Raw genomic sequence first — 22665 nt, forward strand, 5'->3', positions numbered from 1 at the left:
GTGTGGTTCTGTGGATTTGTAGATGAGGGAAATCTCATTCAACTGATGGACACTGGTGCCTCGTGGAATGAGGGAGCAAGAAGTGGTTTTATCTGATAGTGGCAGGAAAGATAGAACAGCTTTTCAGAATCTTTATTTGATGCCAAATTTAAGTTTGTTGCCTAAATAACTTATCTCCCCTGATCCCAAAGGAGCAAGCAACTTCTGCTTGTGACACAGCCAAGGCAGTGCTTGTTTTTATTTCTCCTAAACTAACAGGGAACTTAGAGAGTTGACATTTGAACTTCAGAACAATTGCTCTCCTAGATTTCTGTTTTATAAACTAAAAAGTACTTACCAGGAGTTCTAAAATTTCATACTTTAAACTGCTGTTTTCTTCTACTTTATTTTCCTCCCATACTTTTCTCTCTTTGTCAAAACCTCTTTCTTTAGGAGGTTGAAGCACTTTTCAAAGGAGATAATTTGCCTAAGTTTATCAACTGTGAGTTTGCCTATAATGACAACTGGTTCATCACATTTGAATCAGAAGCTGATGCACAGCAGGTAATGCTTTCTTTAATGCATTTTAGAATATAACAGAAAATGGGTGAAATCAAAGGAGGCTTAACTGGATCATAAGCTGTATTACAAATGTGTAAGAACTCCTAAAAGAAAAAAGAAATCCTTTTAAACATTAATGCTTCCTATTAGCTAATACTCGGTTATCAGCATTATTAAATATAACTCTTTAAGTTTTATCTTGTTTGCATATCCTGGCTTCCTGGCCAAAGCTATAATTTTATGTACTAAGAACATTGATATTTTTGATGACGCATTGAAATGTTTTATTTGTAAGTCTGAAAATCTTGTTTTAAAGTTACTGAAGCACTTCTGCAGTGATAACTTACATCTCACTAAATGCAGATTAAATATGAGGGTTTTCTGTAGTCTAACATTAACAGACACTTCAAGTATTATTGTTTGGCTTACCCTGTCAAAACTTACTTGCCTTTGTTTAAATTATATTTGACCAATTTTGCAATGACTTTTTAAAGGCTTACAGATACCTTAGAGAAGAAGTGAAAATTTTCCAAGGAAAACCCATTAAGGTAAATAGAGTTTTATTTTATTTTGTGTGTGTTCTATTTTTTTTGTGGGGTTCTGCTTGATGTTTTCTAATATGTATTAAGGTGGTCCAATCTCAGCAAACATTTGACCTGGAGATTGGTTTTGAAATGTGGTGCATGCTATTATACTTCTCCTTTTCCTCCTTTCTGGCAGCAGTATGTTCAACCCAACATCAGCAGGGAAGCATTCAGCTGTTCCTGCCTTCCTTGAAGGAGAAAGCAATGGCTGACAAGTGTCAAGTTTGAGATCTGCTAGTTTGAACCATCCTGATTAAATCTGAAAGGCTACTGTAATAAATAATCTAATCTCCTTTGCAGGCAAGAATAAAAGCAAAGGCAATAGCTATAAACACATTTTTGCCAAAGAATGGATATAGACCTCTGGATATGAACATCTACACACAGCAGCGTTACACAACATCCTTTTACTTACCTCCAGTATACAGTCCCCAACAGCAGTTTCCATTGTACAGTTTAATTGCTCCACAGACCTGGTCAACCACGCACAGCTACCTTGACCCTTCATTGGTAAGTCTCTTGCTTACGAAGCAGTTGTGTTCTGCTCAGAGTTGGTATTTCTGTTACGAAGTCTTGAGGTGTGGTGTAGGAAGCATATTTATCCTGAAAATGAGATTAAAGTACAGGTTCTTCCTGAAAAGTAGTTATTCAGACTTTTTCCCAGGACGTGCAAGATGAATTGAGAATAGTGTCTGGTCTCAAATTGGAATATGGTTCTCTACTTTTTAATTTTTGAGGCAGAAGTACTTTCTAGAGATTCACAAAGCTTTAGGTAATGGCTAAGTTGAGATTTTCTTTCAGTAATGGTTAAAAAACTTCTTTAGTTGAAACTAGAATATGTATGTGAATGACAGAGTTCTGCTATGTACTGAATAAATTAACCTCCTAAATTGCCCAAATTGACATGTTCTTAACTCAAAATACTTTGTGAGGTGTTTTGTTTTGTTTTTGCAATAAAAAAATCAAACTATTTTTGCTATTTGGTTAATTTTTTAAACTGAAGTTTCTAAAAAGGGTGACCCTTAGAGCTAGAGTTAAATATTCTGTTGAGCATCCACTGCACCCTGCAGTGCTGCTTCTGCATTGTAACAGTTTTCACTCTCTAATCTTCCTTTGTTGTCCTGTGAAAGCTAATATGAATATGATTTTCAGTTAATGACTTGAGGACTAAGGTTGTCCTGTATTGGAATCCATTTGTCCCCTCCGTAAGTGCTTCTTTGCTTGCAGCTAAAAGAAACTAGGGTAGCAATGCTCAAAATTAGAAGCTTTTTAGAGGTTTTTGGCAGAGGATTAAAGTGTCCTTGAACAAACTTGAACAAACTTCCTGTGTTCCGAACAGCCAACTAATTAAAAAGTTGGTGTGCTGAACACTTGACACATAAGAAAGGCAGCCAGAGCCCTTGCAGGGAAAGGCTTTGTAAAGGGACATAAAGAATGTGGAGGAGACCAAGTAGTGTAGTGAGCTATGCTTTTTCAAGAGACAGACTTATTAAGCAGCAACTAAAATGAATGCAGTACTTCCCCTAGAAATGTGAAGATTGGTTACTGCACAGTTTTGCTGTGAGATATTGGGAGTAATCAGATGGCACTGATGTAGAAGACATAGATGAACTGGCCACAGGTTCAAGCACAACACTGTGTGCACCTGCCTTAATTCATCCTGGAACTTTTTGTACCCCAAAAAGCTTACTATTCATGGCCTTTGGGGAGAAGAATTTGCCAGTACTGAAGATTTCCTATTTTTACTAAGAAAGGTATGGAATTAACAGGCAGAGTGTTGTCTTCTGCTGTTTTGGCATGTTGTCCTTAGTTGGCTGCACTTCTTTTTGACATTTGGCTGCATTTTGTGTGCATGGATGTAGTGTGCTCTCTCTGGAACTACTGTGGTGATTTTATACCAGTAGAAGGAGCAATATTTGAGAAGGAAATAGGGACCAAGAGAAACCATGAGCCTTGCAATAATTTACACAAGGTAGGATTGCACTTTGCATATGGATTTAATGCACACGTATATCATAAGTTTCTGTCCTTCTGCATTATCATAAATGCTGACAGTACTTCCTCTCATCTAATGTGAGGTTCAGGACACTGTATGCACATACGTATTCTAGTTTCAAAATTAAAATTATGGAAACATGGCTTCCAAATTTGAAAATTACCTGCTACTTCATAGAGTACTTAGTGATATTTGAAGGAAAAGCTGCTTTGTGCTACTTGTAAAAATAGGTGTACGTTTGAGGAATTGAATGATATCTGGGCAGAAAGCAAATGAACACTTCTGGTATTACTGGAAACTGGACGTGCATTTTCTCTCCAAAAAGATCATTCATCCTTTTAAAGAAAGAAAGGATGTCTGTTGCTAGTGTCACTTTAAGCAAAGAGTTAAACTTACTTCCCTTTTCTACCTACGTTCAGTGCTTTTTCGCCATTTGCTTTCAGTAGCTGTTTGCTAACTTCAATCGAATTTTACGGTGTTCAAGTTGTAAATATCAAAGCAGAAACCACTTCAAATCATTGTTTTGATGAAATGCTTTTCTTTCATTAAACTCGAGTGCATGTTTTTGGAATCTAAGGTAGTGTTTGCTGTCATATGTACTAGGTTAGGCAAACAGTAATTTGGGATTAAAGCTTTTGGTGTTTGATTCTTTTGTTTTCATTGGTTAGTGATTTGTTCCAACTGTTTCAGGAAAAACTGGATTAGCTTCAGGATCCTTTTGTAGCAAACTGAGTGCCTATTGTTTTAGGTGTAGTCTCTGTCATCATTGAATTATGTTTAGAAAGTACTATATTGAAGTTTATTCCAGAGCATGCTGAAAACATTATTTGAAAATGTAGTCTTACTATTCTGCATTTTAGTTATTCCTGTACAGAGAAGACAGTGGCAAGCAATTGGTGTTACTAATAGTAATATTTGAGTAAGTTTTAATTAGAGTTGAAAAAAGTATGTGCTAGTGGAATGGGGAAATTACTGTGAACATGCTTCAAACTGAGGTATCTTGTCAATATCAGGTGTTGGCACCACCCACCCTCCAACAAATCTTTAGTAATGCTTTTTCTTCTGGGAACGAGACAGTAAATCACATGAGAAGGAAGGTGTTGTGGTTCAAGGATCAGGTGCACATAACCTCTATTTGCCATCTTGGCTTTATATAGGTGTCACAAGCAAGATAACTAGCATGAGTAACTGATGGAGAAGGTTTATATTAAGGAGAGTTTTGCATATAAATAAGAAATATTTACAGTTGTGTATTAGAGAGCAGAGGTGTTTCACAGTGTAGCATGAAATAGGGGTGTTACTTACAGTCGAGAATTTTGGCTCAGTGTTATACAATGGTTTGAGCAAATCAGACTTGGAATGTGTATAGTGTTCTCAAACAAAACATTGGTTAGTAACAAGGCACTGTCAAATGCTCTGTTGGAGACATTCTGTTAAACACTTGTTTGTACAGAAAATAAAAGGTTAAGAGAAAATGGTACCCAGTTTATTTTGATTATGACCTTGAGCTGAATTTTCTTAGGTAACACCATTTCCAAATACTGGGTTTATCAATGGGTTCACATCTCCAACCTTCAAGCCTGCTGCTTCTCCTCTGACTACACTCAGACAGTACCCTCCCAGGAACAGGCAAGTACCACTATCTTTTAACACTACACACACTACTAAGTTACCTGTCATGTGGGGTTTTAATCTGCTTGTTCCAGAAACACCAGCTAATTTGAAAATACTTGTAGAACTGAACTTGATGTGAGGTTAAGTGATGGCAAAGGCCAGATGGTTTTGCTATTAGTGAGGATGCTGCTTCTAAAGGAAAATAGTTTCTTAAAGCTGGGGACTTGTCTGTTCCACAATTTAACATTCAGATAAAATAGTTCTGAACGGTGGCAAGTGACCAGCAGGATTATTGATTTAGCACATTCAGTTTCAAGTAGGTTTTAGTTATACCTCAGTTGAAAATACATTGAAAACATTAACAATAGTTCACGAGCCCTGTTAAAATGAGTACCTGGTCATTCCTATAACTGAAGTATACGATAGAGGGCTGAAGATTTTGCTTCTTCTGAATTGCGTGTAGACTTAGGCCTCAGCAGATCTATCATAGTACGTATGTTGAAATGACTTTTGAATTTGTAGGAATCCTAGCAAGTCCCATATACGACATACAATACCCAGTGCAGAAAGGGGACCTGGGCTTCTAGACAGTCCTACAATATTCAACTTTTCTGCTGATCGTTTAATCAATGGCGTCAGGAGTCCACAGACGCGGCAGCCAGGACAAAACAGGACACGGATGCAGAGTGCTACTACGAGTTACACCAAGAGGGAGGTTGGAACGGGGCGGATGGAGCAGAGCAGCGTTGACTCGTCTCCTGGGTTAGGTCGAGGAAGGTGAGTGTACTCAGAAGTTGTCTTCTGAAGAACACAATATCACTGCTGCTGTTTTAAGTAAAGAAGAATGCTATTAGTACTGTCCTCGTTATCGTTTTGATCTGAGACTTCTCTCCTTTTTAATCTGAGGCTGGCTGTCCTCCAAGCTAAAACCTTGGAAAGTATCTTAGAGAGAGTCCTAAACGTAAAGCAAGTGCAAAGTGGAATTGCATACTTTCCTACCACTGGTAGCACCTGTTGAACTGTTTACACCAATACACGTAATCCCTATCCCTTCATTGCCTATTTTAACTAAGTTTTTAGCATATCGCTTGGCTTTGGAGCAGTTTGTCCATTTCATTGTTCACAGTGTAGATTGCACACCCGAATCTGCACCAGCAGGGCTTATTGCTTATACTTTCAGTTTAAAAGACTAGAATTTAGCCCATATTAGATGTTTATAACATCAAAGGAATGGATTTGTTTGAAGGGAGGAAGAAGGATTACATGCAGCTAACAAAATGTATTGTTGGGAAGTTTGGGGCAGTGGGTGGAGCAGGAGCAGAGAGCAGGGGAGCTGAAAATGGGTAGCAACAATTTTAATTTGAGGATTTAGCAGGTCTGTCTTTAATTTTTTTTTGAAACACGCTTAAGTTCTGTGCAGTGTTACTTAAGGTTGGCTGTGTTGCCTAACTTTGGGTCACTGAATCAAAAGTCTTTTGCCTGTGATCCTGTGTTAGACTTAGATTGTGCTAATGTAAAATTAAGTGGGGGTTCTGTGCAGCTGATATTGAGCTCTATTTTTAACTCAGCAGTTATTTGAAACCAGTGTATTCTTACTTTTACTTAATAGAAAATTGTATATTTTAATGAGCTTGCTAGAAATCTCTACCTGAAACGTTTTAAAATAAAGCTTGTTTTTTTCTGTAGCATGAGGGTGAATGAAACAATAATTAGAACTAATCTCTCTTGTTTTCTGCTCACATAAAGGCAAGGTTCTGATAACTGTTTTCTTTCCCTTAGGAAAAACTCATATGGCTACCGAAAGAAAAGGGAGGACAAGTTTACAGTAAGTTTCATGATTATATTCAACTGTAATTAAAGTGTAGAGTAACAGGGCAATGTTACAGATGTTATATGGAATAGCAGATGAGATAAGCTATTGCTATAACTGTGTGACTTCAGGTAGCAGCTCATTAAGTTCACATGAGTTTACTGCATTTGGATATCAGAAATGATTTTCCTGACTTCTGAATTATGGGACAAAATTGAAACTGCCTGTTTGTTATGGCAGTTAACTTCATTCTTATCATGTCAGTATGACTGTTCACATTCACAGGGGAGGGGGCCAGGTACCTAAAGTCTGAAACACTTAAGATTCAACCATCATTCATGTAGATCATGAAAAATGTTTTATAGATCGTGTCATATAATGCATAGTTAGAATATTAGTTATGAAGTGGTCGATTCTGTTTCTTAAATCTAACACAGCTCCTCGCTTTTCGCTTCCTATCCCAACCCTGAGGAAAGGAAAGAAATCTAGTTCTCCTTGCAATATGGACAAAAAGCTGTTTGTTTTTTTTTTCAGGAACCATATTCTTTGTTATTTATGGAGTGTGTAAGGTGGATATTTCCATATGTATTTGGCACAGAGACATTCAGGGCCACTTGATAAGGATGGATACTAATGCTTGAAATACTACAATTTTTGTGAGCTTTAAAAGGTGAATTCCTAAACAGGAATTGATGCTTGAAAAGGCAGGACTGGATAGTGAGTAGGAGAAGGAAGAAAGTTTGTAGAAATTAAATTTCTTCTTTGCAATTCATTTTTGCCACGCATGGTAGGACTTCATGAAGTCTCACTAGATTATTTTGTTATTAATGTTACAGTTGCAAAGTAACATCACTTCTTGAGGTCTGACTCTTTCTCAAATGTCTGCAACAGTTGCATTTATGTATTGATGCCTCCTGCCATTGCATAGCTTAATGGGATGTGGATAAAAGGAACATGGGGCTTTAGAAAGGATGAAAGGGCAAGTGGTTCCTTTTGGCTCTCCTCAAACTTGTCATACCTCAGTAAGATCAGGTTATGCTTGGGGTTGTCAGTACTTATTTCTTCTGTGCTTTCAGAGCTATTTGATGCTTTTTCTATCAACTTCCCTCCCCCCCCCTTTTTTTTTTCTTTCTCTGAAAGAACAAGGAAGTATTACAGATTAGGAATGACATATACATGAATGGAAAGAGAAAGGATTGCCTAGGACAGTTAGTGAGCAGAGAGGCTCTTCATAATCAACTGACTAAATGTAAAGTTAAGAACACCTTTTAAAACTGATAAGCAGGATCTCTTTGGAGACCCACTGTTCCCTTTTCTCAGCAGCAGGCTTTAACTGCAGCTTGTTTAGTCATGTTCACTCTAGTCTTTTGGCCAGTGCATCTTTAGTCTGTAGTGTCCAATAATGGAACTTCAACAGAGATAAGAGCAGCTGAACGCTCACAGCTGTGTACACTGGTAGGTAGCATGTTCTGAAGTAAAAGATTGAAGTTTGACCCATTCCAACTGTAGAAGCAGTTGAATCTAGGATACTGTTTTGCATGTAGTGGTTAGCATGAAGAACGCCACTGCAGTAAGTTCTGTTTGAAAGGAATTATGGCTGCTTCTAATTTTTAAAGAGAGCACTTGGAGATAGAAAGTGTTCTTGCTTGAGAAAGTGCATGAACCTTCTTGATCAGTTTGTATCTGAGGCCATAGACAAAAGACAAATACTCAACTTGTATTGAGTTGGCTTCAGAATCTTAGGCAGCTGGCAGCTTAAGTTACATTTAAGTTTTCCTTAGTCCCTCTAATTCAAGTTGTTCATGTATCCTCCCTACTTCTCTCTTAATATGTCTTTTCAGTAGTGTCTATTTAGGAGTATCTAAAAGTAGTGTCAATTTCAGGACTTCAGTCTTGTTAAGAAAACAAAGTACCGTGATTTGAAATACTGTTATAGAAAGGAAAAGCTTGTCCCTTTTACAGTTTGAGCTAGGTGAGCGTAGTTTCTCTCCAGAATCCTTTGACAAATTATCTGGCTTGTAATTTGGGAGCTTTGGAGCCTTCGTTCCAGTAACAGTTAAAGTCTGTGTTGTGAGGGGGATGCTAGATCAGTAACAGCCCTGGGAGATGCTGTTCTTGCCTCTGTCTGTATTCTTTCCCTACTTCTGAATGACTTGCATTTATTCTGACAAAATGTAGCTTGAGGTGAGATCTTGAGGGTAGTTCTGTGTATTTACTGCCCTTCATGAAAGGGGAGAGCACAGGAAGAAAGTAATGCAATGCCTTTCCCTCTTCTATGTTTATAGGTGCTGCTGTCATGTTCAGACCATCTCAGCAATATACCAATAACTTTTCCATCTCAAAATAGGAACAATCTTAAAGATCACTTTGCATTTACTGTTCTGAAACAGTGATCTTAGCAGTCAGGAAACAATTACCTTTGTGATTGACATAGATAAAGTTAATGGGTAACTTCAGTTTAAGCCCATAACAAAAGGAATTTTAGGTTTTCAGTGTAAATAACTCTTAGTTTTACAAATTCTTGCAAGCCGTTGTAGTAAGTCAGCTTTGCCTGTGATACCCTTGAACTCCTGTAAGTAGTGCACGTTTTAACCCAATAATGTATTTGCCTGGGATGTCTTTCTTAGAACTAGTTAGAGAAATCCTCTATGCTTCAAAACCAATTTTTATGCTTATATTTGCACTTTTACAAAGGGACAGTGAATTCATATTGATGAAACTGGATGAAAATTGTCATCACCTGCACTACAGACAAGGCATGCTGTCTTGCTATTTCTTAACATACCTGAACGTGATCCAGATTATCTTTAACTCCTGGCTTTCATCTAGGAAGTTACCAACTGCACATAACTGGATTTGGTATTTTCATTTTAACATGGTATCTGACATAGTCTGTTTTCCTGTGTCAGTATAGTGTCTGTTTTGAAGGAAGGGTCAGAAAGAAGGTTTAACTTACGTCAGTAGTGCTAAAGCTTAAGCATATGAAATTTCTAAGGCTCTTAGACCATCCCACTCAAAATATAATTGATTATTTTAAGAGCACTGATGGAAAATGAATTCCTGGGCACCGTGTGGTTTTCTTGGGAAGTTAGGTGGGACAGCCCTCCTTAGGGCCTTGCAGATATAAATCAAATACAAAATGTCATTGAGTCCTATGTCCTTCCTTTCTGTAATCCATTGTGGTAACCTCAGTATGTTATTTCTATTCCAGAGAGGCCAAACACAGTCTCCACCACCCCCAAAACCTCCATCTCCTAGCTTTGAATTGGGTTTATCTAGCTTCCCTCCGTTACCTGGGGCTGCTGGCAATTTAAAGACCGAAGACCTTTTTGAAAACAGACTGTCCAATGTGGTAATAGGAACGACAAAAGAAAGAGTGAGTAGTCAGTGTTCATTTTTGTTGGGAAAACAGAGTTAACAGAATTGCATACCTCTTTTTTTCTACAGATTCGGTGTCCTGTACGTAGAATAAATTTGCAGTTTTACTGCAAGAAAACCCTTCCTTCCACAAAAAAAAAAATAAAAAAAACAGTACCTATTAAAATGTTAAAATGCAGCTGCTTTCCACTCTTACCTGAGAATTTGTTGGGGTGTTTTTTGTTTGTTTGTTTTTTTGTTTGTTTTGGAGAAGGCGTGGAGTTTGTGCACCAGAATAAGTAGCTGTTAATAGCAGAGATCAGAAAATGCACTCTTTACTGTTACTAATGGCCTTTTTGTTAGACTCACTTGAAAAATATACGACAAATTTTCCTCCTGTTTGGAAGTCAGGCTTCTGGATTGTATGTGGAACATTTTCAAGTGACAAACTTCTAAGCACTGAAGTATAAAGAAGCTGCCTACGTAATCTCAGTACACTAGACATCATAGCTGGAACAAGAACTGTTAAGCAAAACAAGCTGGGTCCAAGAGTTGTCATATTGCTCAGTAAGATAAAAAAATATACCAGAATGATTTGGCAGCCAAACGTTGCTCTCTAGAGGAAGTAGAAATGCAGCTGAAAATTAGCTTTCAATAGTTGTTCTTAGATTTTGTTCTTGGCCTCACTGTGGCAGTGCGTTCTCCATCAGGAGTGGTACAACACTGTGCACCACAGAGCAGTGCAGGCTAAGGAGGCTTGCTTAGATTGCAGAAAGATTTCTTTTTTCTTGCTGTCCAGGGTTGTTAGAGAGGGCATTTGTTCATAAAGGAAAGAGGAAGTAACAGGGCAGCCTCCATCCAAAGGACATCATACAGACAAGTTACTTGTTATGTCTCTTTGTGAGACAAGAGGCAGCAGCATTCCAAGGCTGAGTTTAGAGGTAGTATGCAGAGTAAGAACATAACTTAGTGTCAGCCAGTGATCCAGATTGCAATCTGTTACTGTGATTTGTGTATTTGTAAATGTTTCTTTCACCAGCATTACTTGTGAAGTGACTTTTAGCTGTTGTATTTTAGGTTTTAAACATAATTCCAGCACTTACTACCATTACTGCAGTTTAAAGCACGTAGTTGTTGTGAGTCTAGTACTAGCTTAGCACTGCTCTTAATGCACTGTATTTGCACCTGTCCCTTGTAAAGGCAGTCAATATCAGTCAGGCACTGATTGTTTATACTACCACAGTGCACTGTACTGTCACATTTCCTGGTTTCCTTTTGTGCCTTGCACGAGTTGATGTCTGTACCACTGTGTGGTGGAGAGGGATCACACCCTTTCCTTGCTGGCACGAGTAGTGAATAGGATAGCAGTAACTGGCTCCAAAGAGCAGCTGTGCTCTATCAGTAAGGCTAGTGCTGGAATCTTGCCAGTACAGGGTACTTCTTAATCTCAGCAGTTCTTGTTTTTGCTTGATTTAGAGTGAACCAGTGCTGAAGTAGATTCATGCAATACTACTCGGTATAGATCAGCAAGAGCTGTGTACAGAAGCTGAGAGAAGTTACGTTCTCTGATTTCCAGCAGTTGTTATCCAGACCTGCTCTCCTTCTGATCTTTGCTTTGTAGTGTTCTTTGAGTAGCTCTGGGGAATACAGAGTGTTAATCATCACACACTTTCTGACTGGGGAGCTGCAGCTCTGTTAGATCAGGGGCTGAGGTTTTTGGCCTAAAAACAGCACTTGTGTGTCTGCTTCGCTTGGACCTGTTCTCAGGTAACCACATAGCTGTGTGTTTCAGTGAGTTGGAGTCAGCATGCTCACTTGCAGCTTCAAGCCTTGGAACATACTGTCATAGTGAATAAACCAACAGAAACTGTTTTTATTTCTAAAGCTTCACTTTTTAATGTTCTACTTTGACTTCAGATAAAGCTAGGCTTAGATTCAGTGTAGTAATCTACGCTGCCGGATTTAAGCATCATCAAATGCCATTTTCTTTTCTAGCAGCAGCTGTAGGAGTCTTATGTTTTGTGACCTTTGTATGGTGAGTGGCCTTAGGAGGAGATGGGTGGTTGTTTTGTTCCTTCTGTGCCTGTGTTCTGCCTGCCACTATCTCTTCTTTGTAGCATCAGTTCTGGTTTTAGAATCAATCAGATCAGAAGCTGTACAAAACCCAGTGCTTTTAAAAATGAGTTAAATGTTTAAAATGGTAGAAATATTTCAAGCTACAAGAAGTCTTATTTCTTTTTTCTTCTTTGTGACAGTTTGAAGTCATGTGTACACCTTGAATCTATTTGGCCTTTATTTGGAAGGATGATATCACTTGACAATAGAAAAATCTTTTCAGAGATATAGAGAAAGACACTTTTGCTTGGAAGCAAATTGCAGTATAATCATTAGTAAAAGGACTTTCAGGTCATATCCTAGTTTGCAAAGACTTCTTTTCCTTAGGATTGTTTGGGTTTTATCAGCAGCTGTTGGGATGGTGCTGAGTTAATGCTAGAGCTTTGCAGCAGTTGATTTCTGGTGCGTAATTCCAGGAGAGTTTTGTTGTAGGAAGTTAACCATGGGTGTGTAAATGGACACAAAGCCTGCTTTGTCACCACTCTGCATAATTCCCAGGTTTAAAGAAGTGATTTTGTCATCCAGAGGTGTCCCAAGAGGAAATAAGCTGCAGACCTCTTGTGAAAGAGCAGTGGTGTGATTTGTGTTTCTGAATAATTGTAAAAGGAAAAAACAGCTGTGGTCAGTATATTGGATCCTTCTGAGTCTTCCTTTAGTTAATTTTCGTTTTTTTCACATGTAAACTGTTGGCAGATGGCATTAATTTTCAGGCAAACCCTATTAATTGGGCACTGTGGTTGCTGTTCTTTGTCGTTCAGAACGTGAACGTGGATGCGAGTACAAACACTCTTCCATCGGGGATTCCCCGCGAGCCGCTTCTGCCGCCGCCTTCTACATTGCCCAGGACGTTGGAAAGGTCTCCTTCACCATCCCAGTCCTCTGAGTAAGCATTCATCTGTACATTTCTGATTATTCCACGCTCAGGCACGCTTAGGTTTTCTATCATCAGAAGGACAAATGGAAAAATGAACAGCTATTAAAATGGAGAAATTTGTTTTTACTTAATTTCTGAATAGTGTCGCTATAATGATTCAGATAGAATTCAACACACAAGTTTAGTGTTGTATTTTAATCTTGACAAGTATTAAATAATCTTTGCATGCCCTAGTGTCTTGTGTTTGAAGCACAGAGTAACTCTATGATCCTGTGGGTAGTATCATCATCCATACAATAAAGTTTTCGGTAAGACTTGAGTTGTAACCTTCAAGTCGTACTCAGACTCAGTAACAGGAGTAAGATGACTATGCCAAATGCTATTAGAATGTCCCAAATTGTAGGTTGTGCCCAGTTCCATGCTAACTGCTATTTGTTCACTGTTTGATAATCTTTTTAAAAGCAGTGCTCATCATAGCTGTGATTTGCTGGCACACACTGATGTTGTAGTCGTAGTCGAATACAGTTGTAGATCCATTTTTAGAGGGGTCATTTGGCCTCGTGTTTCAGTTCTCATGACTTTGTTCCTGCTGGGTGCTTTACAGGGACTCCAAGGTTGTGGATAAACAGCAGAGAGAGGCACAGAGTACAGAAAGGCTTTCTTCTTCTTCTTCTTCCACACTCAGTACTGCATGTAAATCGGTACAAGTCAATGGGGCTGCCATAGTAAGTGATCTTTTTACTTCTCTTTCTCTTAATGGTCCAGATTGTTGCCTGTTACAGAGTTGCTTCTGTTGCTATCCAGTGCTGCTAAATCATATGAAGCAACGATCCTTAAATCACAATCTAACCTGGTGATTTATTGCAAAAGTATTAATAAACCCTGAAGTGTTGCTAAAAACAGAGCTGTGTCAAAAATCAGTCTATGACAGTGGCCTGTGATTGCTGGACTTCTGCAATTAACAGTGCAAAAACTATTCAAGGTAACTTCATCAGAAGTTCTACCCGAACAGCCCTCTTACTTGGTAGTAACCTCTAGTTACTGATCTCTAGTATTAATATATGTGTTGATATTTAAACCAGAGTGTTCATGCTCTTTCAATTGTTTTAGAGTTTACTTGAATTGGAATTTTTGTTCTAGTACAGTATCCTATTTTTCTGGAATACTGTGATGTATTTGCTTCGTCTCTTGCTCTTGTTTTCTGTACTACTTCCGTTAACTTCATATTCAAACTCTTATCTGCATGTTTAAGCAGGAAATGATTTTTTCCTCTGGAAGCTTTATCTCTGCTGTCCTGTTCACTGTTGGTTTCACAGGAACTGCGAAAACCTAGTTATGCAGAAATCTGCCAGAGAACAACTAAAGATCCTCCTACATTGCAACCCCAGAAAGAACAGAAGCCAAACACTGTAGCATGTGGGAAAGAAGAAAAAAAGCCCACAGAAACAATAGAGAAAAACAGAGAACCTCCTCCTGCAAAGTCACATCCAGGACAACCCAAAGACCAGAGAAGACAGTCAGGACGCAGATCGTCTCCTCCAGCTGTTGGCAAACGCTTAAGTAAAGAACAGAGTACCCCTCCAAAATCTCCTCAGTGAAAACAGCACCTGGGAGGGATTCGAAGAGGTCTGCTTCCCACAAATTAAACCCATGTTCCCACTGAGATACCTGAGAATGAGTTGCTGGTTAGGAGCTTGCAGTGATACCAGGCATGTAACAATGCCTGCAAGTTATTTTTCTGTGAAATACTTTTCCCCCCTCTTGAACAAACATTCTATTTTTTCTGGATATTTCTGGATAGTTGTTTTAAACCTTACATTTAGGTTGGTGCTTAATTGGAGGTGAAGCTTAGCGTGATTATTTTTTTTCAGGATGTAAGATATTTGTCTTTAAAAAAAAACAAACTACTTTTTATGAAGCCTCTCTGTGGCTGTGTGAGTGCAAGCTCTGTTTAGTGAGTTTTTTCTAAACTGTTAAGCAGAAACGTGCTGCTGCAATATTTTTAATAGACTGGTCTGCAAGTACATATCTGAAGTGTCCAAAAGACTGATAACGGCAGCTAGTGTGTGGAGTGAGTGCAAGGAAGGAGGTGTATTTTACGGATTAGTACGTGACCTTGATTTTTTTTTATTGGGCTGCTGTACTAAACGTCAGCAAATGAACTTGCACTTTTAGGTTAAACAAGTAGTTGTTCCTAGCATTTTTAAAACCTAACCTTTTTTTGATGTTTTGCACACACAGAACGATCCCACGGAGCACCATAGCGGTCTTTCTGAAACTTCCTTTTTTTTTGACTTACTGCAAGCAAGTAACCATCTTCTCACTCCAGAATAAAACCGATGTTATAATTTGCAAATACAAAGCACATTGTGAATAGAAAGAACTAAGTCTGTGAGCTTCTTTGGTGGTGAAGCCTACTAGTGGGTGTTATCAGGAGGAAGCACTGTAGCCTTCTTGTGATAACCTTAGCTTCCCAGTGCTTGTAAGGGAGTTAACTGAGTCAGCTGTACGTTCTGGTTCCCCCTGTGCTCTGTGTAGACTTTTCTTTTTTAAGCTCTGCCCCAAGTGCTCTTTGGAAGAGTTCATATCTCAGTCAGCTTCGCGTTGACGCCTTCCTGTAACTACAAGCATTGGCATATGGATTGAAATCTTTCCAGACGTGAGATAATGGCGTTTGTTTTGTGTGGTGGGGGAAGAGATCCCTGATGTTTACCTCTGGGATGAGGTTTCTCACACTTATTTACTTTAGAAGTGATGCGCTTTCTGAAGGACAAGGATGCACTAAATTAGCAAGTTTCTAATAAAGTTGAATATAAATTATTTTTGTTTCAGAATGCCTAAAGCTTTTCTTTAAGTGTTTAAACTGCAGGAAGTTCAGACTAAACTCATTCCTGCTGACTACGACAGTACAGTTTATTCCACAAAAATGTTTATTTAAAACAACTGATTTTTTTAAAGAATTATTTCCATCCAATATTTAAAGACTTGAATTTTATTTAAACTTGAAAATGACTTTGCCTTAACTTTTGTACAAGACAGCTTAGAGTTAATGAGGTCTGACCCCATTGAGGGTTAGCGTGAGTGGAATACAGAATTACTCAGTTACAGTATGTATCTATTGTCACTGGTCTTACTGGGTAAACATACTGTAGTACAGGAACTAGCAGCAGTTTTTGTAATATACCTTAAAGATCTTAAACAGTTGATCTTTTTCAGATTGTTGAAAAATCTGTAAATGCAAATAGTCAATACTGTATTAAATATGTGCACTTGGAAGTGTGTGCTTTGCTTGTACAGTTGTAAATAATCAGAACATATAAAAAGGTACCCTAAAGAAAAAAATCTGATAAAAATTATTGATATTATAAATGTTGCTGTTGAGCTGGATGTAGATAAACTAAATGTTGTGGTTTGAATATTACTTTAATTTGTTGTTTTTTTTTTCTTTTCCTTATTTTATTCTGGTGTGCTGAACTGACTCTGCCTCTTCACTGCAAAAGGGAAATGGAACGAAAGTCTTACTTGAAAGCCCTCGAGTGTTTTCTGAACTCTCTAAAAAGTGATTGAACCAATTCAGGAGTGTTCTGCGATGTAAATAGCGAATCTTAGCAGTGGAGCTGTAATTTTAAGTCATTAATAAAATCAGATTGAGTTGGGGAAAAAAAACCAAACTTTAGACTGCTAAGAAAAATGTACACGGAATCTTACTTGTCTGCTTTCAAGAGTATCAGTGCTTTCCTAAGCGTGATTGGTAGAACTGTAAAGTAACTCTAGTGGTAACTTCTGACAAGTTTCCTGTTAGGAGCACCAGTGGGTAACTAGCTGACCTTCAAACCCGGCCTGTGTGCTGCAGAATTGGTTGAAATAGGGCACGCTGGAACCCATTGATTTTCCTGGTTTAAAAAGCACACTTTGTGAGTGCTGTGGAAGGAGATAGGGCTGATGACATCACCGAAACAGCACGGCTAGCTCTGTCATTGGATTTTTGATGTGCTCATCCTTTCCCCGGCGGCAGTGGAAGTGGTAGCTAGATTTGTGTATGGTTAGGGCCGGCTGTATGGTTTGCTTTGTTTGTCTGCTGAAAGTGAAAGGCTTGCCAGCTGCAAACGATCACAAGTGGTTACTCATGGGCTGCGTACAGCTAGTCAGTGCTCAACTGGTACGTGAGGTAATCTCTTGAGACCAGCAGGATGTGCTGTGCTGTCCTGATGTATTCTGCCGTTTGTGCTAGGTCAGTACACTGTAATTACTGCTTACCCAGCAACAATCTGTTGCAACGAAAGTTTCAATTTTCCTCTGATGTGGTTTTTATAGCTTTTTTTTTTTTTTAAGAAAAAAGGAAAAGTGACATGCCAAATAGCTGTGTAATGTACAGCTTACCCTACCGCATTTTACTTTGGAGATTTTTTTTTCCCCTCGATGACAAAACGGAGTTTTCAGAATAGAGTTGTGAAGCTGCATGCAGACTGCTGCCACGATGTATAGCGATATAAAGATGTGGCTTTTAACACAGAAACCTCCCCAAAGCAGTGGCCGAGTGAAGGGTTCGGGGATGCAGTCACTGACGTTGGTGTTTTACCTTGTAGGATTATGTGGTGACGCTTTTCATTTTGAGAACAAGTTAAATGGGATCTGAGGCTCTTCCAGGAATTAAAAGCAACAGAAGTTGCTTTTTTAAACTTGTCTTGTTTCAGAGCGTACCCCCGTGACCTTTGCCGCAGTGCCACGTGGGAACTACCAGCAGTGGCCAAGTTTTATCTTGCTGCTTTATCCTTTTAAAGACTTGAGCAGTTGTCACAGAAAGGCCCTTGGTTTGAGCGTGGTGCAGCGTAGCACGAGCAACAGCTGACTGTAATGGTGCACACCTATCTCTGTATCTCCTCCAGCTAGTGCAGGCAGGGACTTCATGTGCTTTGTAACCTACGGCACTGATAGCAGCAGACAATTGCAGATTTCCAAGGAGACCCAGCAGCTGCCCGTTGGTGACATGAGTGTAACATGGAAGCCTTCTTGAGGGTTTTTGTTTCTGTTCTTCTTCCATTAAGACTGGAATCAAGCTTACATGTAAACTATCAGTAATTTAAGTTTCCTTTTGTGTCATAAAATGTAAAACTGTCTAATTTGAAAAAAAAAAATGTAGGTTATGAAAAATAAAGATTTAGGCACTGTTGAATTCCTGATTTTTTTAATTAAACCTTTCTTCAGTAGTTCTTAATTACGTTTTGTCTTTTGCTCCCATTTTTGGAAATGGCGTATTTCTGATTTTGGGGGGAAAATATCCTTGTTCTTCTGTTCAACGCGGTGGTTGCAGTCATCACCTCGGGCTGTGCAGCAGCAGGAGCACCTGTGGTGTGACTGGTGGAGGCAGCAGTGCCTACTGAGTGAGCTGAACGTGATTAATTTGAGGGATTAAAAGGGGAGGGGAGGAAGCTGGAGCTGATGCGATGCCCTGCTTGCTGGGGGTTGTCATCTTTGTTCGCAGTTTCTTTGGGATCTTAAGTAAGGCCCTGACCCGATCTTACATGTGCACTGTAAAGTTCTGGTCAGGGCTCTGCTTGCTTGAACCTGGAAGCATCCTGGTGTTGTGGCAGGTTGTGCCTTCAGGAAGAGCTTGCCCAGAGCTGTTTTGGAAGTACTCTACGAGGTTTTCCCCTTCAGGTTCGCATTCATTCCGCTATATCTGACCATGTTCAACAACAGAGGTAAGCACGGAAGTTCTGTCAGTTGTGTGTGCATCTTGGGAAGTATTGCGGTGTTATTTCTGGGCTGAATGTTCTGTAAGCTTCCATTGGAGGATGGCTGCTCGCTGCTCTTGTTTTTCCCTGTCAGCCCAACAGAAATGTCGGTGTACAGCAGTTGCTGACACATGGGGCGCTGCAGGTTTCTCCATGTTAGAGAAGTGCAGAATGCCAGTTGGGCATTAGGATTCGGTCATCGTGTGGGTTACAAGTAGTTGAAGACAATCCATTTCCTATTAAGACGTACAAGTGCAAAAAAAAAATAAATAAAGGCTGTTCTGTTGGTTGTCCTGGCCTGGTGTTGGTGGGTTTTACAGCTTGAGTCGGGAAGCGATTTCAACTATCCCTTTGCTGGTGATGTTACCACCTGCACCATGGAAGCTTTAGGTAAGGATGTATGCCTTTCTTACAATTCAGCCATCAGAGTAAGCTGATCATAGAGCAGTTCTGCTGACCTAATGCACGGAGTGCTGTTTCTGAATGGCAACACATGAGCACAACCAATGCTACTGATGTGGAAGGGCTGGCCTACCTGCACCTCGGTGTCCTTCCTTTATCAGCACCCTTCACGCTCCACCAGCCCACCAGGCAGTCTGAAAAGCAACCAAGGAAAAGCCATCTGCACTGTGCTACAACTCGTGGAATGGAGGAAGGGGCAGGAGCATGCAGTTGGCACCCTGAGCAGCAAGGTGTGGCAGAGGTTTTGCCAGTGCCATCAACATAGAGCTCATAGATCAGCTTACAGCATTCAGGGTAGAAGCTCTTGGCTTTCAGGGCTGTGGTTTGTAGGGCACAGTGGTGGTTGGACTACATCATCATCAGGGTTTTTCCAGCATTAATGGTTCCATACAGACTTGACTGTGTGTGCGCTGTTATCCAACTCACAAGAACGTGGCTCTGCTCTCTGAGGTCATTTTTGAGCTTTATTTTCACTGTGTGGAGAAGAAATGAGGAGAAAGGGTCAGATGTTTGCTTTGCTGGCTGTTGTTACATGTAAGTTGTAAATACGTCAAGTCTTGAATTCTGATGATGGCAAACCATCAGAGTTCTGTGTGTTGTCACAGCAGCTTGGGGAGCAGTTCAGGTGCTCATAAAACAGCGTGATGCGTATGCTGGGGCAAGAATGGTTGTGACAAAATCACCCCCTGATCTCTTAAATTCTTGTCAGCTTGAAGAGCAAATTGCTGTGTGCTTGTTACGCGCTTGCGGTGTGGGAACCGTTCTGTGGTTTGATAGCTTTATATCCCATGTGCAGAGCGGTAAATCTGCCATGGCTAAGAGTGCTCTGAGGAGGGAGGGATAAACAGCTGAACTTAATGTTGTAAAACATGCCAAAGCTGGAAAGGCCTGTGAGACCCTCACGCAGAGGTGGAGTTAGTGGAGTCACCAATGTCTTCTGACATAGCAGGAGCTGTATGCACAGTGCATGCAGCGAGATGTTCCCTCGTAGGAATAGGATGCATAAGGGTTTCAGTCATTTTTCTCTCTCCTGGTATCTTTTCCCCTCCACTGATTCAGTTCTGTCATTCTTGTGAGTCACGTCACTTGTGGAAGGTGACAAGTGTTGATCCCTGCCCCTAAGATTTACATCTGTTTTCAAAATGCAGTAGGCTCAGCATCTAGGAAATACTTGTTTTGCTGTGTTTGTTTTTGTTGTTGTTGTTCTTAATCTTTGAGTATTTATACCTATTTCTGCATTTGTGGTGTTTGTCTGAGCTTTGTTCCTGCTGGAATCTGTACTCCATACTGGTAAATGCTAGCTCCAGCGTGTCAGACATGACTCGTGGTGGTACTGGGAGCAGATCCCACCTGGAAGATGAGACCATCTCTGGGGAGATAGTTTGACTCCTCTGCTCTGGTTCAGCAGCAGATAGTTTTCAATGCAGGCCTTTTCTGCTGTGTTGTGGAAAAAAACATGTTTTGATTTACTTTTATTAACTGTGTTTCAAAGCTGTCAACCAGTGTATGATAAAGGTTCTGAAGAATGTATTAGTAAATGTTTGTTTTTAAGCCATCTAAACTGAATGACCAGATCTGAAGAATCGCTCGAGTTTCTACTGAAAATATTTCCCAGTAATAACATTTCTCCTGGAGGGTGCTGGTTTTAGTTCATTAATTCTCACTGCTCTAATCTGATAATCATAGGCAATAAACTACATTAATCATGCAATCATAATGGTTGGAAAAGGCCACTGAGACCATCCAGTCCAACCATCAGCACTGTGCCCACTCGTCTCTCTATGCTGAGTCTGTTTAGCCCGTGGTGATAATGTAGGAGTGATCTCCCTGTCCTTAAATCAGCCCTTGAGCCCTTTTCTCCCCTCACCCTTTGAGGATGGGGGCTGAGACCTTGTCTCTGTGGCACCAAAGGGATCCTGTGCCACTGGACAGCAGCAGGAACCAGGCATTTAGGGCTGGATGTGAAGATGGGGAGGTCAGAAATGAACCTGGTTGGCTGCTGCAGATTGTGTGATTCAAACACAAAGGTTTTGCTTAGAGAAACACGGCAGAGGGTGGGGGAAAACTGAGTTTTGTGCCAGGAAGAGAGATCAGCTCAGAGAGGTGAGTCTGGTGCTCTGTAAGCACTGTGACTGCAACACTTCACCATTAGATGTGCAAGAAATTGTTTTCCACTGCTCATTACAATGTTCTCCCATCATTCCCCAAAGATGCCATATCAGACTGAGCTCAGCGTGGCCAAACCTGAGCAAATGACACTAGATTTGCCTTGTAAGCAGTTAAGTGGGAGATTAGCAGGCTGTTTTCTGCTAATACAGCATCAAAGGGGAAGGAATGCACATCTAATATACAGAAATTAAGTTATAAGCTACTAGGCAATGGTTGGGACTTGCAGATGTACATAAATTTAATTGTCTACTTAGTCAATGGAGATGGGATCGATAGTGGGGTCTGGGAACTTGTTCCTCTACATCTTGATCTGATGAACATGGATCCCATGCCTTGATCTGCTTAAGGAGCTCTTCAGGCTCTACTGAAACAGGAGGGCAGCAATGCAGTGCTGGTACAGACATCTCAGTCTGAGTGTCTTGGTTGGTTAATTCAGTTCCACCCATGAAAAGGGCCCTGATAAGCTTCTTTATTCATATAGGAATACATGGCACATTTTTAGTGACCCGAGTGACAGTTAATAACTGACAGTCTTTGTTTGGAAGTGCCTGCAGGCCATAATATGGTTTTGGATTTGCTGTGAAATATTTTCCTAGATACAGACATAGTACGAGCTGTAGAGTCATGGACTAATGCTGTTCTGAAGAGATCTCATGAGGTCTTTGGTTGAGCATTTTGCTCAAAGTAGGATCAGATGAGGTTGCTCGTGGTTTTGACCATGGCTCTTGGAAACCATCCAAGCCCCCCCCCATTGCACTGACTCCTGCACTGACTCATGGCTCTCTTTTATTTGGAGATGCAGACCTGGACCCAGTGCTCTGGCTGCTACCCGCCTACCCTGCTGTTTTCTACACCAAAGGATGGTAATCCTGGATGTCCCTTATTTGCAAAACTTCCTTCCAAGAGGTAGAATGGGCTGCCCAGGGAGGTGGGAGAGCCACTGTCCCTGGAGATTTTCAAGAAATGTGGGCTCTGGCACTGAGGTTACAGGTTACTGGTTAGTGAGCATAGAGGTGATGGGTCTACAATTGGACGAAACGATCTCAGTGGTCTTTTTCACCCTTAATGACTCAAAGATAAGCACTGTGACTGTTTGTTGCCATGATCATCTCTTGCAGAGCTGATGAGGGTTCATTTTCTTGTGCCTAGAGGCAGTAAACATTTGAAAGAGTGGATTGCCATTTCAGTGTCCAAGAAAAAAGACAACTGTACAAAGCACTTCAGAAATGGCTGCTCTGCTGGCTTGTTCTTGCTCTCTCCATGACAAGCAGATTGAAGGGACCTAATGAAGGGCAGGCAGGGAAAAGCTAAGAGAGTTTTGAAGAATGAGGCTTCTTTTTGCTGCTGGGAGGATTTCAAGGCAGCATTTGCCCCTTTGTGGAGGCAGTTGGGCCGGCAGCATTTGCTGA

The 22665-nt window shown here is 40.2% G+C and overlaps 1 protein-coding gene across 5 annotated transcripts in view; it reads left to right on the forward strand.

Moving 5' to 3' along the window:
- The window catches only part of LARP4B (La ribonucleoprotein 4B), a 52524-nt gene extending 35968 nt beyond the window's left edge, over positions 1 to 16556 (forward strand). For 3 of the 5 annotated variants that reach the window (XM_065731515.1, XM_065731514.1, XM_065731516.1), the window contains exons 8-17: positions 433 to 543; positions 1035 to 1088; positions 1425 to 1634; positions 4643 to 4749; positions 5257 to 5511; positions 6514 to 6559; positions 9756 to 9920; positions 12775 to 12899; positions 13495 to 13615; positions 14207 to 15157. In XM_065731515.1, coding sequence (XP_065587587.1) covers positions 433 to 543; positions 1035 to 1088; positions 1425 to 1634; positions 4643 to 4749; positions 5257 to 5511; positions 6514 to 6559; positions 9756 to 9920; positions 12775 to 12899; positions 13495 to 13615; positions 14207 to 14488 — 1476 coding nt within the window. In that variant the 3' untranslated portion in view covers positions 14489 to 15157. Of the gene's footprint in view, positions 1 to 432; positions 544 to 1034; positions 1089 to 1424; positions 1635 to 4642; positions 4750 to 5256; positions 5512 to 6513; positions 6560 to 9755; positions 9921 to 12774; positions 12900 to 13494; positions 13616 to 14206; positions 15162 to 16390 lie in introns of those variants that run through there. The other 2 variants (XM_065731512.1, XM_065731513.1) reach the window with 2 other exon arrangements.
- The last annotated feature ends 6109 nt before the right edge of the window (positions 16557 to 22665 follow it).

The sequence above is a fragment of the Cyrtonyx montezumae genome, unplaced genomic scaffold, assembly GCF_038088225.1.
Source record: "Cyrtonyx montezumae isolate F1298 unplaced genomic scaffold, pur_monq_1.0 scaffold_14, whole genome shotgun sequence".
NCBI lineage: Eukaryota > Metazoa > Chordata > Aves > Galliformes > Odontophoridae > Cyrtonyx > Cyrtonyx montezumae.